Raw genomic sequence first — 16,202 nt, forward strand, 5'->3', positions numbered from 1 at the left:
GGGGTTTTGTTCCAAGAGCCTCCATGGATGTTCAAGTCTCATTAAATACAATGGTGTAGTAAAATGCTGCTCCTTAGATAAAAGGGCAAAATCAAGGTTTGCTTTTTGGAATTTAGACCATTTTAAAAAATATTTTCAAGCTGTGTATACTTGAATTCATGGATAAAGCATCTGTGAATACAGAGGGCCGACTATACTTCTGGATCATCTCAGATCCAGGACCTTGCTTAACTAAGTACCTGAACACCCACTTCCTAATATCAGACTGATGATATTGCTATGTTGTTACTCACATTATGTCAAATTAGTACTCAGTCCAAGCCAATCAGCTGAATACTGATGGTGTAGAACAGGGGTGGGCAACATGTGGCCTTCCATTTGCTGAACTACCACTGACAGCATTCCTTACTGCAACTCACATCGTGGTCTATGCAGGGACGTAGCCAAGGGGGGGGGGTTCTTGGGTTCCGGATCCCCCCTTCCATTAGAAAAATGAATGGTGTGTGCTGCTGCACCGCCGCACCCAACCCCCATTATAATGGTGGCAGTTAGTCTGGACCTCCCTTCCTAAAATCCTAGCTACGTCCCTGGTCTATGGTAGGTTAAATTTAGTTGTAGTCAAGCAAGATCTGAAGGATCACACTTTGCCCATTTTTGATTTAGAACAAGGGTTGGAAACCTGTGACTCTCAAGGTGACACTGGACTACAACTCACAACAGGCCCAGTTAATATGGCCAGTGATAATAGACATTATCCAATAACATCTATAGGGCAACATTCAACAACCCTTGGATGATGATGATGATGATGATGATGATGATGATGATGATGATTACTGTTATTATTTACATTAATTTATATTCTGCCTTTCCCCCAGCACTGGGACTAAAGGCAACCTACAAATTATTAAAGCCAGAGGAAGGATTTTGACAGTTAGTCTCACCCAGCCATTTAGCAGAGTGAGGCAGCTGCCTCAGGTGCCAGTTTTGGGGGCACTCATGAAAGAGCATTTGTTATTTATATGCTAGAAAGGAGGGCATACACTTATAGAATTTTCCATGCTAAGTGACTACATAATGCGGTCAAATTTGAGCATAATTTAGGTGGGTGGGCACCTCTAGTAGCAAGATATTTTGGGCTGACATTGCAGCACGGTGTTCTTTATTAATTAAAATATTTATATGCCATCCTTTAGCTGACATTCTCAGGGCAGTGTACAATAAAAACAATCTAATGAATTATAAATAAAATAATTTTAAAAGGTTTAACTCTATTAAACATTTAACAAATCAAAAGACAGATTAAAAAGATTAAAACGTTTTAAAATGAATTAGTACCAGGTATATGGGAGAGTTTTTGTAAAATCAGTTAGGCCATCCAGATTTTAATAAAAAACTATGTTTTTACTTGGTGCTTAAAAAACATCAATGTTGGCACCATTTGGGCCTCCAAAGTAAGATTATTCACTCAGGTGCCATAGCAGAGAAGGTCCAAATCCAATACGGCAAGCCTTTAAACAGTGGAATGGTCTATCTTTCTCAAATGACTATAAAAGTGATGGATTCCCCCAAGATTTCATACTTATCTTATGTATGCTCCCCTGAGTTCTCAGAGAGAACACTTAAAACTTGGCAGAAGACATTAGAAGCTTTTTTTTTGTAATCATAAACTTGGAATGGCTAAAGCTAGCTGACTGTATATGGAAACGCTTGACATCTTTCATTTTGGTATCATGGATCTGTAACTGAATTGAAAAATAATTTTGTGTACCACCGTTCCAGGGAGGAATCACAGATACAATTACAATAAAAATCAATAAAAATTACTTTTAGTAAAGTAATTGAGAGCCAGTGTAGTGGTTTGAGTGTCGATCTATTGGCCATGAAGCCCATGAGATGACCTTGGGCAATAAGTCACACTCTCTCAGCCTCAGGGGAAGGCAATGGTAAACCTCCTCTGGACAGATTTTGCCAAGAAAGCCCCATGTTAGGTTTGCCTTAGGTTTGACATAAGTCAGGAATGACTTGAAGGCACACAACAACGTAAACAACAACAACTATTGAACATCATGGGAGACAAGATGGAATCCTGTGGCATGTCACAGCGTAGTGGCTACAGGGATGAACACTAATTATTTTCTTTTTACTTGCTTTTCTCTATTAATTGTTATGTATTTTACTTTGTTAATTTTATTGTTGATGTAATTACTATGTATTTTTGTTGCTATAATTGCTATGTGTTTTTTGTTATTTACTGCTATTGTTAATCGCTATTTTATTATTATTATTTATTATTAACCTTTATTTATATAGTGCTGTGTACATACAATCTTTTAGTTAGACGGTTCCCTATTTTAATTTATTTTATTGTTTAACACATTGCCATGTTACATTTGTTTTTTAATTCATGTTTATAGCTATTGCCTTGTATTATCCCCTCTATTGTAAGCCACCCGGATTCTCAGTTATTGGGTGGCATATAAATAAATCCTATTATTATTATTAATCCCCCAATGCTATTTTGTGGAGCCAGTCCCACAAATGGGAGTGGAATCACTATAAAACAGTGCCTCCTACTCCCATCCGCTGGAGCTGGCTCAGGAAGATACTGTGATCAATGGAATCAAAAGCCACTGAGAGACCCAGAAAGATAAACAGGGAAGCACTTCCCACATCTTTTGCCCAGAGTCAGTCTTCAGTCAGAGACTCTAAGACCATTTCAGTGCTGTTTTCTGGTGGGTCCAGATAATCACTTTCCTTCAAGAACACCTGAAGTTTCCCAGCTACCTCATGCTGCATCAATTTCCAGTTGTATTCACTCTGTGGCCTGTGCCACTTGCACTGTAGCTGTTGCCCAGTCTGGTTCAGTGCCCTTTAGTCATCTGTAAATCAAGGCAAATTGTGAGCATCACGGCACTGGATTCGGTATGTAGGAGTTCATATTGATGGTCATTTCCCTCTCGCCATTCCATGGTGAGACCAAGGCCTTGACAATCCCACAGAGCATTCAGAAATTCTTCAGATATCATAAACCCCTTGGGGTAGATCATCTTAATGGTAGGGTCTGCTACAACCAAACCAAACTTAATGAGGAAGTGGTCTGACCATGACAGTGAGGTTGTTGAAATCCCACCCCCCATCATTCTTAATATGTCCAACAGCAAAGACTAGGTCCAAGGTATATCCTGCCATATGTATTGGGCTAATGATGTATTGTGACAGCCCCATGGTTGTCATGGTACGCCATGAAGTGAGAACAGCTTCAGCATGGATGTTGATGTCCCTCAGAACCATTGTCTTAGGATGCTCCAGCATTCATCTGAGACCATTTCAGCAAGCTCAGGCAGGGAGAGTGTTGGCAGCAGGGTGGCTGGCTGACCAGAAAAATCCCTGTCCTGTCTCTTTCATCCAGACCTACCTTCAAGCCTTCAAAGTAGGTACAGAGGTGGATGGGTTTCCTCATGAGGTAGTTGGAATTCTTACAGGTGATAGCAACTCTTCCCACCCCACTCTTGGTTGGTGCTCTACCAAGTACTCAGGTGGATAAAACTGGATCATGGAATCATAGAATCTTAGAGTTGGAAGAGACCACAAGGGCCATCCAGTCCCTGCCATGCAGGAACTCTCAATCAAACCATCCCCGATTGTTTGATTGTTCTTGTTTCTAGTAAATTTCAATTGTTTCGGCTTCCATTTCCAGTCGGTTATACATATTATTTATGTAAGTTTCAAATTATTTGGTTTCCCACAGTTTAGGTACTTGTTCTTCTTCATGTTTCTGTCTCAAGTTATTATTGAGCTGACTCTTGATCAAGTCCATTGTGGATAATTCCATTAATGTCACAATCCACTCTTCAATGTATTTCTGTTAAATGTGGCTTGTATGCACTCTCCTCTCTACAGTGTTGCTGCTGCTTTTTATTTCACCAACACCTTGGAAGACAAAACTGGGGGTGGAAATGGAAGGGAGAAATGATGTGTAATAAATATTATGACAGGGTTGGCTGTGTGTGTCTGCACAGTTAGACTGCAATCCAGGGAGGAGGAATAATTGAATTTAGTGGGACTTTCTTCTGCCTGTGTTCTCATATACAAGATGGGGCTAATGGCATCAGTATATTGGAAGCGTTAACAACTGAAAGGTAAATGTTCAGAAGCTTCCAGAAAAGACTAGGGCTGTAATTCTTCTCTAAGTTGCTTCTCAGAGGAAGCAATTAATAATTTTAGCAATTTTCTTCCCACTGCAAGAAAACAATGTGGTTTTCAGCACATATTCACAAACAGCATTTTCTGTTCAGACAAAAATATTGTGTAGAATAAGTTCTGAACTATCAAGATTTTCATCAGTCCAGGATTCGTCTCATCGGGATTTCTCAATACTCAAAAACATGTTTTTGACCATTTTTAGAATATTTCTTAATATTCTTTCCATCCCTAGAAGAAGCTAAAATGGCCCCATTTTGAAGAATTTTAATTGTTGCCAGGAGCATGAACTTGTTAAAATCTAAACGTGTATGAAGTACTTTGTTCATATTAGTGAAAATAATTTGCTTTGTAAGTTTATGTAGTTCTTTGTCTCCAGTGAGAGTAGACTGAGTAAATGAATTGCATTTACATACCAGTTGTCTTACTATTGAGCAACTGATTCATTGGATCTGCTCTAATTGGGACTAAAGTCTGTAGACATGTACACTGGTGCTAGGAGTAGGAGGGTCATAGTACTGAAAGGGGGAGAATTGTTTCCAGGCTGGTACAACGACTAATATAGAAAAACAGCAAAGTGTCCAGTGACATCTTTAAGATTAACACATTTTAATGGGCAACCCACTGGGTGATCTTGGTCAAATCACATGCTCTCAGGAGAAGGCAATGGTGAACCTCCTCTTAAGCCAACAAAAACATCACAATAATTCCCTAGGTTACCATGGCCTGTGCAGACTGCCAAAATAAAGCTGCTTCAGGTCTCTTTGGAGGTATGCTGTTTAATGATGCAATGCATCCTAAGAATCCGAAAGCTGCACTCCAAAATGGAGCTCCTTCCTGGTCCGCGGAAAGGGCCACTAAGCCCCTGGCGCGGACGACGATGTCATGTCCGGCCACCTGTATAGAGGCGGCGGTCGTGACGTTGTCATGGGGCCCCCCATGTGGAAGGGGAGCCGCCATTTTGTAACGACTCAGTCCTACTGGGTTAGAGGGTGCGGAAGCACCGCACCTCCTAACCCTATGACTGACCGTACTTTAGGCGGTGTTAAAACCCGCCCATAAGTCAAATGACTTAAAGGCACACAATAAACAAACGCCGCAGTAGACTGCAGGTTGCATCTGATGGTGTGGGCTATACTCTTCAAAAGCTTTAACTCAATAAAACTAGTGAAATGATACCACCAAGTAGTTTGGAATTATGAAAGATCTGGTAAGGTTTCTGTAATGAAATGTGTCATGAGCCTGAAACTACAGAATAAATAAGGGTGTGTTTGTTGAATCACAAAATCACTCACATGGATTTTGGCACTGCACCTACAAAAAAAAAAATCATCAAACATTGCTGGACCTATGGACAAGTTGAGTAAAAAAATTTTTTAGAGGCCCAGAGTATGTGTAACCTCTAAATGTAAAATACAAAGAAATATTGTAGAATAAACTTGATGAAGCCCCACTTTGGAGTTCAGGGTGGATTAGGCAGTTATGGAGGGTGTGGAGGCCAATATTGCTCCAACGTGCCCCAGCGTAAGTGGAAATGAAACTGGGATTCTGGTTTCTGTTTTTGGTGGCTTAGGGAATTGATTGTTTTTTCTGTATATACTCATGTATAAGTCTAGAAATTTTAGTCACAAATTGACCCAAAAACCTGGGTCGACTTATTCACTGGTCAAAATAGGTACTGTAAGTTCTGTATATTTTAAAAAGGAACCATCTTCTTGTGAAAGGCAAACGTAATCTGTCCTGGAATCACTGTATTCTTTCAACCATCCATCCTTTATTTTGAGCACAAATAGTTATGCCTGCTAGAAGGCATTCTGGATGGCCCTTGTGGTCTCTTCCAACTCTATGATTCGATGTTTTCCTTTGCATCATCCTATAGAGCCTTTGTTACATGCCACTAGATTTTATCCCCTGCTTATCCATGGGTCATATCGAAATCCACAATTTTCACTCCAAAACTTGCCCTTGACGTATACATGAAGCCGACTTACAGTCGAGTACATATGGTATTTAATTTATATCCTGGCTTTCTCCCAGTATGGAATTCAAGGTGGTTTGCAACTGTTTAAAAACTCAAAACAACTAAAAAACAATTAATACAAAAGTAAAAAACAACAACAGTTAAATCAGACTTTTGTTTAAAAAATAAAATTTAGAAGCAGCTTTAGAAACACATTTAAGACATAATAGAATGAAACAAAGCACCCCCACTAAGAAAACTGCATCTGCGGATGAGGTGGGGTTTCAGTTCTGTGCCACTCCTGAAACCCCATAGAGCCTCTTGATGCGCTAATCCAGCCCTGGCACAAACAGTTAATGCAAGAGGCTGTTGAGAAAAACGTGACGTAGAGACAGATGCTCATGCTTCATTATTAAGGAAGGACATTATGAATGATCCATGAAAAGCGGACTCTGTCAGATGGAAAAACTTTCTTCATTGTTGCAGCATGTTGGGTAATAGTGACTTGGTTTCATGTTGGGTAATAGTGAATAGAACTGAAAGAATGCTAGAAGTGGAAAAACACTTTGACAACAAAGCAAGCATAGAGGAATATACATTCTTTTGAATGCAATCCTTAGGTTCTAATATGTATTTTAAACAGGCATGACCCAACTTTTCTCAAGGAGCCAATTTGTCTTAAGTTGTTAAAAATCTTACTCTTTTTTTAAAATAAAGGTTTTGACAATAACCATAACAGTAAATCAGCATCAAGAGGAGAGATTAAAAAGCAAAAATACAGTATTCTATTTTGTTCCCCAAATATTCTAAACATTTCAGAGATATAATGTTAAATATCTATACGAAGCCACTGAATGAGGTCATAAGGAACTAGGGAATGTTTGCATCATCAGTATGTGCATGACATTGAGCACTACTTCTTGTCATTGGAGACGGCTGAGGTTAAGTGAGTGCTAGACCAGCATTAGGATCCTGTTGTGAGCTGGATGACAGCCAGTAAACTGAAGCTGAACGCTGGTAACAGGAAGGCTCTTTGAACTTCTGGTTCTTAAGTCGGGAAATTGAATATGATTCCTGCTGGGGATGGGGCTGTGCTTGCCCTGAAGAAATTGAATCATAGAACTGAGTCCAACTCCTTGCCCAGTGCAGGATCTCCACTTAAAGCATCCCAGGCAGGTCCAGCCTCTTTTTGAAGACACCCAAAGAAGCAGATCCACCACCTCTCTAGTCAAAGGGCATCATTGCTTACTGTCAAGAAATTCCTCCTAATGTTCAATCTGCCCTCCTGTACCTTAAAACTATGCAACGTGGGCCAGCAGGGAACAGGTTTGAATCCTCTCAACTGTGACAACCCTTGGGGTAATTAAAGAGTGCAGTTATGTCACCCCTCACTCTTTGAGCATTGGATTCAGGGTCTGAAACCAGCTTGGCCATATAAACCCACTGGGTGACCTTGGGCAAGTCACAGTCTCTCAGCCTCAAGGGAAGGCAATGGCAAATCCCCTCTGAAGAAACATTCTAAGAAAACCCCATGATAGGTTTGTCGTAGAGTCACCATAAGTTGGAAACAACTTGAAGGCACACAACAACAGTCTTCCCCCATCAAGCTGTCCACCTCTTTTAACCTTTCCTCATATGTGTTGTTCTTAATGCCTATTATCATCCTATTGACTTTCTCTGAATCCGCTCCAATGTGTCTATATTATTTTTAAGATGAGGAGCCCAGAACTGAACACAGTATGCCAACTGAGCCTGACCAGCACAGAATATAGTGGGATTGTTACTGTACTTCCCTTGACTTGGAAACAAGTTGCTAATAATACAGACTAAAAGAGCATTTGCCTTCTTTGCTGTAGCATCACACGGCTGAGTCATGTTCAGTCTAGATCAGCAATAATCCCAAGGTCCTTTCCACATATAATACTGCTGCATCAGGTATTCCCCTCTCCTATAAGTGCATTTGATTTTTGTGGTTTAAATGTAGAATTTTTGATTTGTCGTGATTGAATTTCATTTTATTATTTTCCTGTCCACTTTTCTAGTGTATCTCATGGCGTTTCCATCTATTCCATATTTAATCAGTTTGCTAATCAAAATATTATGGCCGACCTTATCAAATGCTTGGCTGAAATCCAGATAAATAACATCCTCAGCATTCCCACCATCTGCTAAACTAGTGACTTGATCTATCTATACACACACACACACATACACGTAAGATTAGTTAACCAGGATTGGTCTTGACAAACCCATGCTGGAAATGTGGAAGTTAGTAAGCAAACCAAAGAATCTGATACAAGAGTAAATTCTGAATCCCTAAGAAAAAATGGGAAATACAAATATGTTGGCCGTGTATAAGATGCAGGCACATCTTATTAAATGTATGGAAATTTTGATCTAGTCATTTCCTGTGCCTCTACATTTTGCATATTTAATATTGAGGCTTTTTTTTTGCCATTGAATTCAGGAAGTAAAATGAGAGAAGGAGGAGGGATAATGAGCCTAGTCATTCAGTGGGGCTTTGACTGAACAGCTTCCCCATCCCTCCCTTGCTTTGCCATGGCACTAACTGGGCTGAAGTCTACCAGAGTCAGCTTACCCCTCTTGACTCTTTGCTAGGCTTCACCCGGTCAGTGCCATGGAAGGAAGCAAGACAAGGAGGAGGAATAGCAAGCTTAGTCACCTAGTCGCCCCTAGGCCAAAGAGCATCTGCCCTCTGGGTTTGAGCAAAGAGCATGGCTCTGTGGTTGTTGCCATCATCAGCTTCCTGGCAAGGTCAGTGCAACTCTGCAGTAGCACTGGCCATGCTGTTTCTCCTCATTTAGTGGGAAAACATGAGGGCTCCAACACAGCAATTCAATGAGTCTGCCTCCTGCTACCAAAATAGTGAAAGATCTGGAAACCCTGTCCTATGAGGAGTGATTTAGGGAGCTTGGTATATTTAGCATGGAGAACAGAAGGTTATGATAGCCCTTTTTAAATATTTGAAGGGATGTCATATTGAGGATAGAGCAAATTGTTTTCTTCTCCTCTAGAAACTAGGACACACAGCAATGGATGCAATCTACAGGAAAAGAGATTCCACCTCAACATTGGGAAGATCTTCCTGACACTAAGAGCTGTTCAACTGTGGAACACACTCCCTTCTTTGGAGGTTTTTAAAATGAGGCTGGATGGCTATCTGTCGGGGGTGCTTTCGTTGTGTGTTCCTGAATGGCAGGGGGTTGGTTTGGGAAGGCTTTTAAAAAAGTGTTCATACCACCACTTAGTTTAAATAAGATGGAAAAATTTCCTCCCTGAGAGATGCATTAATAATACATTGCAGCTGAAATCTAATTGTACTGGATTTTTTCATTGCAAATGTTTTGAAGTCACTGTTTGACCTGACTTGCTTACAGAGTAGTCCTCTTGTCTTCAAGTAGTTTCTGACTTATGGACACCCCAAAGTGAACCTATCACAGGGTTTTCTTGGCAAGATTTATTCAGGGAGGAAGTGTATGTGACTTGCTTAAGGTCACCCAGTGGGTTTTCATGGCCAAGTAGGGATTCAGACCCTGGTCTTCACAGTCCTAGACTAACATTCAAATCATTATACCATGTTGACTCAGTAATCCCATGCACTAGCATTGTGTGGGTGGATAGATGCAGTCAAGGAAGCCAAAGCCCTGAGTTTGCAAGAACTGAGCAGGACTGTTTATGACTCTGGCCCTTCAAGCGATTTAATTATTAGAATCACCATAAGCTGAAGTTGATTTGGTAGAATCATAGAGTTGAAAGAGACCACAAGGGACATCCAGTCCAACCCCGTTCTGCCATGCAGGAACTCTCAATCAAAGCATACCTGACAGATGGCCATCCAACCTCTGTTTAAAGACCTCTAAGGAAGGAGACTCCACTACACTCCGAGGGAGTTTGTTCCACTGTCGAACAGCCCTTACTGTCAGGAAGTTCCTCCTAATGTTGAGCTGGAATCTCTTTTCCTGCAGTTTGCATCCATTGCTCAATTGTATCTTATTCTTTGGAGCAGCAGAAAACAAGCTTTCTCCCTCCTCAATATGACATCCCTTCAAGTATTTAAACAGGGCTATCATATCACCTCTTAACCTTCTCTTCTCCAGACTAAACATCCCCAGCTCCCGAAGGCGTTCCTAATAGGACATGGTTTCAAGTAGCAAGTAACAAACACCCCCCCCCCCCCAATTCCCAGCCATTGGCTGGGTTGTCTAGAACTGGTAGAGATTGTAGTTCAAAACATTTGGAAGGCACCAAGCTGAGGTAGGCTGGTCTTCATGAGTGTGTGCCCACATCATGCCTCTCTCCTTATGTGTGAAAAGCCATGGGCACTACTGTGAATCAGGGCTGGAACAAGAACCAAGCTTTTTTTTTTTTAATTAAAATTTATTAATACATTCTCAAACAAAATATGACAACAAACAGTACACCAAAAGGACAATAAATAAAGACAATAACCCTTTCAGGTAAGGCCCTGAAAGTTATAGATAAAAGAGATCCTGAAAGACATCTTTCCATAAAAATTTAGTTAAAATTGGGGGATGTCTAGAGACTAAATCTCGCTGGATGTATTCGATAAATGGGTTCCAAATCTTATGGAAGGTCAAGCCTCTCGCTCGGTTGTTATTCTCTGCCATTTTCTCCATTAACCACAATCCCCAGAGTCTAGTCCACCACCCTGAAATATTCAACTTTCCAGTTTTCCAGTTCTTGGCTATCTCAAGCCTGGCAACAGCCAGAAGCAAACTAATACGTTCTTTATGCTGCAGGGCTTTATTTTCATTCATAAAAACGGAGAAGAGGAGCAGGAGTGGGGGTCATTGTATACTTCGTTTAGTGATCTTGGAGATCAGTTGTAATATTTCTGTCCAATACTCATGCACTAAGGGATAATCCAGCCACATATGTACAAAGAAGCAAGCATTTGTAAATTATAGCCAGTTCTGTGAAATTTTCGTTGTAACAGACGTTGGTCATTGTTTTTTTCCTTGCTAGGTGTCGTGTCTTTGTGGTTCAGCACCGTGTCTCTTGTGTGGTTGCTGCCCTTCTACAAAGAATTCCACCATAACACGCTTGAGCTTCACCTTGTTCCTCTTCCTTGGTACATTGGTATCTATTATCATGATCATTCCTGGAGTAGAGGCAGAACTCTATAAGGTAAGCAGGATGTCACATGCTTTGTACTTTCTCCAAGCACTAACCTTCCAGTGGCACTATTACTTGTTTTAGTTTTCTTTGGCTGAGAGAAGGTTCTGGTGTAATGTATATACAGTACTGGTTTCTTTTATAGCACTGGGGTTCTTTTTTTTTAATCTGGAGGTAAGTTGCCATTCCTGCAAAGCAGCAGATCCACCAGCTGCATCAGATCTCCTCAAAGAATCACTTTACCCCAGTGATGGGGAACCTCCAGTGATATGAAGCTGTTTGAAGCCCAAGAAAATGTTGCAAAGATGACCTGCTGGAATTCAATCCTTGAGATTTTATCCCAAACTACAGTTCTGCTCCTGATACAAAAAAGATTCCCACCCCATTATACCTTCCCATTAGACCTTCTAGTGTACTCAGCTACTCAGTGTCTACCCATTCATTGTTTGTCACTGTCAGTGCAGCCTGCCAGGAGCCACACTAGGAACCAAGTAATGCAAATGAATTGCATGACAAACTGGGTGACATAGAATCATAGTGTTGGAAGGGGCTTCATGGGCCTTTGACTCCAATTGTCTGCTCAGCGCAGGATGTTCTTCTAAAGCATCCCCAGGAAGTAGTTGCTCAGCTCCTTTTTGAAAACATCCAGAGAAGGAGACCCTACCATGTCTCTAGGCATTTGGTTCCATTAGTGAACAACTCTTCCTGGCAAGAAGTTCCTTCTAACATTCAGTTGAAATCTATTCTCCAGTACCTTAAAACTATTAAACCTGGTTCTACAATATGGGCCAGTGGAGAGCAGACTTGCCTCTTCCTCTTTGTGACAGCCCTTAAGGTATTTAAAGGCAATCATATCACCCCTCAGTCCTGTCTTCCCTAAGCTGAACATGCTCAATTCCTTCAATCATAGCTCTTATGTTTTGTTCTCCATATCTCTTATCATACTTGTTGCCCCTCACTGAACCTGCTTCAGCTTGTCTATATCCTTAAAATGAGGTTCCCAGAATTGAACACAGTATTCTAGATGAGGAACTTTTATTTCCCTTGACATGGGAGCTTCTATAATTGTAGGATAAAATACCATTCACCTTCTGTGCTAGTGCATGTTCAACTGATGATCAACAATAATCCTAAAGTCAGTTTCACATGTAGTACTGCTGAGCCATGTAATCCCACAGCCTTTGATTTTTGTGGCCTAAATGTAGAATTTTGCATTTCTCTCTCTTAAATTTCATTTTATTAATTTCTACCCAGTTTTCTAGTTTATCAATGTCCTTTTAATTCTGTCCTGTATTCCAATATGTTAGCCACTCCTCCTAGTTTTGTGTCATCTGCAAAGTTGAAAAGGTTTCCCTCTACCCCATCATCTAAGTCACTGATAAAAATGTTGAAGAGTAATGGCCCTAGGACAGAATCCCGAGGCATTCCACTGAAGACCAGTTTAAAGTGCAGCCCTTGATGAAAACTATGAACACAGTTTTCCAAGCAGTTATGGACCCATCTGGCAGTGTTCCCATCCATTCCACATTTAACCACTTTGCCAATCAAAATAGTGGGGATCTTATAAAATGCTTTGCTGAAATTCAGGTAAACAATATTGCAGCATTTCCACAATCTACTAAATTAGTGACTTGAATGAAAAAAGATATAAGTTCAGTTTTGCAGGATTTGTTCTATTTTTTAAAAATCATTTTTATTAAAATTATTATTATTATTTTATCAGAATAGAACAGACAAAATCATACGAACTAAATACAATTCAGCATTATAAGAGCACACAAAAACAACAGCAGCAACAAAACTCCATCATGCCACAGTACAGCTTAGTATGAATTAAACTAATAGAAGAAGTGTTGTAATGTTTTACAGGAAGTGAGGTAGGATTTTGAGAAATGCTATTTAACTGCAGAAGAGATAGTTAGAAGGCATTCTTTGCTAGATTGTGTAGTAATTTGGCAGGATTTGTTCTTAACCAACCATGCTGGATCCTACTGATCATTGCATTGTCATCATGGTACTTGCAAATAATCTGTTCTAATATTTTTCTTGGTATTGAGGTCCATTTAACTGGTTTTTAGTTTCCTGGATCTTCTTTTTTTGGCATTTTTTGACAGAGAGACACTGTTTACTTTTCTCCAGTCCTCTGTCACTGCATCCATGACAAGATAGGAACCTTGATTCTATGTGTATGTAGTTCTCCTCATTTTTCAGGGCATTCTGGATATACTCTGTATTTTCCAAGCAGTTTTATGATAGTTTATGGGAAAGTGTTCATGTTTTTTTCAATTTACATTATGAGCAATATCCAAAACCTGTTGGGCTGTTTTAATGCTTGTCTTTTCTTTTACCAGCTTCCAGGATTCTGTGAAGGAAGCAACACATTTCTAGGTGCCCACGCCAAAGTCAACTGCAATTCCTTCCTTGGTCACAAATCAGTCTATCGAATGTGCTTTGCAACAGCTGCTTTCTTCTTCCTGTTTGCTTTAATAATGATCTGTGTGAGAAGCAGCAAGGACCCCAGAGCCTCAATACAGAATGGGTGAGGTTGCCATTATTGGTCACAGGTCTTAGTAGTTTGGATTTGGGACTCTCCCAAAGAGCAAAAGCAAGTGAGAAGATTGGTGATTAAGGCGGCAATGCTGTACATGCGTACTTGGGAACCAAACCCATTGAAATATGTGGATGTTCAGGTATATGGCTACAATATAGATTTTGCCTATATGTATGCAGATGAAGAAGGCTGCAGTCTGAATTTTTCCATAGTGCTATAGAAGTTGAGAGCCAGCATGGTGTAGTGGTTTGAGTGTTGGACTACAAGTCTGGAAACAAGTGTCCTATTCTCCACTCAGCCATGCAAAACCACTGAGTGAGTCACATGATCTAACCCCAAAAAATCCTTTGATAAACCTTAGGGTTGCCATAAAGTAGAAACAACTTGAAGGTGCACAACAACAAACTAAAAGAGTTGGGTTTTGCATTGGCTCAAAGGCCCAACATGTTTCCTTTCCCAACATGTTAAGCAGAACTGGATCGGATCCTTGGGTATGTGAACTAAATATTGAAAGAACATTAAAAAAAACCTTGAAAATGGTAGAAAAAATATTTTTCACGATTTGAGAAACCTTGATGAGAAGAAACCTAGACTGACAAGAATATTCATAGTTCGGACTTATTCTGTTGTGCGCAGAAAACAGCATTTCCTGCAAGAAGAATAAGAAATACATGAATATTAATTCTGCAGAAAAACACACTGCAATTAGGATATGTTCTGTGTAAAATTTGCACATGGTTGATTTGCATAGAAAAGAATTTTTTCTGGCCAGAAAATATATTTATGTTAAAATATTATTTTCCACATAGAAAATGCTGTTTTCTGCACAAAACAAGATGTGCAAATTTAGCACAGAACAAATCCCCACTTACTGCTTATTTTCTGTGCAAGAATGAATATTTCTGAATTAAAATATTATTTCTGGTTGGAGTGGCATCTCGCCAAGTGTTCCTTGGCCAGCTGTGGAAAAAGCTGGTCCAGAAACAACAGGACCAATCAAAATTACTGTCCAGTATGGTGGACTTGGAGGGAGCTGAGAAGAGTCCCTAAATTCATCCCAGGTGTTAAACTGTGGGGTGTAACTGTGGGATAACACAGAGGGGACAAAGGCAGAAACCTGCTGTCAGAGTCACCTCTTATAGTTTTTTGTGGGTTTTTCCAGCTATGTGGCCATGTTCTAGAAGAGTTTCTTCCTGACGTTTCACCAGCATCTGTGGCTGGCATCTTCAGAGATGCCGGCGAAATGTCAGGAAGAAACTCTGCTAGAACATGGCCACATAGCCCAAAAAAACTCACAAAAAACTATGGATGCCGGCCATGAAAGCCTTCGACTTCTCACCTCTTATAGCTTCCTCTGCCATGTTAAAGTGAAAGTTAGGCCTGCTTAGCCATGTTGGAAGCATGACTGTGAGAGAAGAGAGGTGTGAGAGGAAGGGAAGCAGCTGCAGAGGATTGTTGTGTGTGAACGTCATGGAGCTCTTAACCCTCCATAGGAATGGAATGTGAAAGGGAGGAGGGTGACTCTGTAGAAGGTATAGAAGTGAAACTTAGCATGTTACATCAGATCTAACAAAGGTTGCTGATCTTTGCAATAATCTTTCTTGGTTCATCCATGAAGTGTGCTCATTGAGTAAGACAGACGCAGGGCATTACACACACTGCAGCTAGTCAGCAACTGTTGGCACAAAACCCGCATCTGACTTTTTAAAAAAAGAACATCAATGAAAGTAATTCATTTAAAGTGAGTCCTAAAGCAGGAAGCTGCAATAAAGATCTTGCAATAACACCTTCTGTGGAAGAATAAGAAGTAGAAGGTTCATTCACTTCATTGGATTCTCTACAAATAACTGAAAGGTTCAATATGGATAAAAATCTATATGGTTTAGGAAAAAGCAGAATTAGAATGTGAAAATCAATTCTGTTCTAATGGTGATAACTTGATTGCTAAAATGTATAAAATCTTACTTGAGAGATGGAAGAAGAAGGAGTTAAAGAATGTGTGCGAATATAGGGTCTCAGTTTGTTATCGAGTTTGGTTTTATATAAATTTTGGGTGCCATGTGATCTGAATCTATGACCCCTGACTGACCCCATCGCTAGCCGCCATTACTCTAAAAGCGAGCTGACCATGTAGCCAGCAACTCCTTGCTAGGCATGGTCAAGGAAAAGGTAGAATTTAAACCTTTCAGCAAGCAGTTTTGGGAGTTGCCCTACTAGTTTCGCAAGCTACCCAAAGAAGAGAGGACAATAGAGGTAGCCTCCTTCTCAATAAGCGAGTGATTAACTTAACAGCTCTGCCATCGAGATATTTGTTCCCTCCTGAAAAGTGCC

General features: G+C 40.3%; 1 protein-coding gene across 1 annotated transcript in view; it reads left to right on the plus strand.

Annotated features, from left to right (window-relative positions):
• The window catches only part of SERINC2 (serine incorporator 2), a 32,942-nt gene that overhangs the window by 3,846 nt on the left and 12,894 nt on the right, over window positions 1–16,202 (plus strand). The window contains exons 2-3 of the mRNA XM_042440770.1: window positions 11,171–11,332; window positions 13,672–13,859. Coding sequence (XP_042296704.1) covers window positions 11,171–11,332; window positions 13,672–13,859 — 350 coding nt within the window. The remainder of the gene's footprint in view (window positions 1–11,170; window positions 11,333–13,671; window positions 13,860–16,202) is intronic.

The sequence above is a fragment of the Sceloporus undulatus genome, chromosome 9, assembly GCF_019175285.1.
Source record: "Sceloporus undulatus isolate JIND9_A2432 ecotype Alabama chromosome 9, SceUnd_v1.1, whole genome shotgun sequence".
NCBI lineage: Eukaryota > Metazoa > Chordata > Lepidosauria > Squamata > Phrynosomatidae > Sceloporus > Sceloporus undulatus.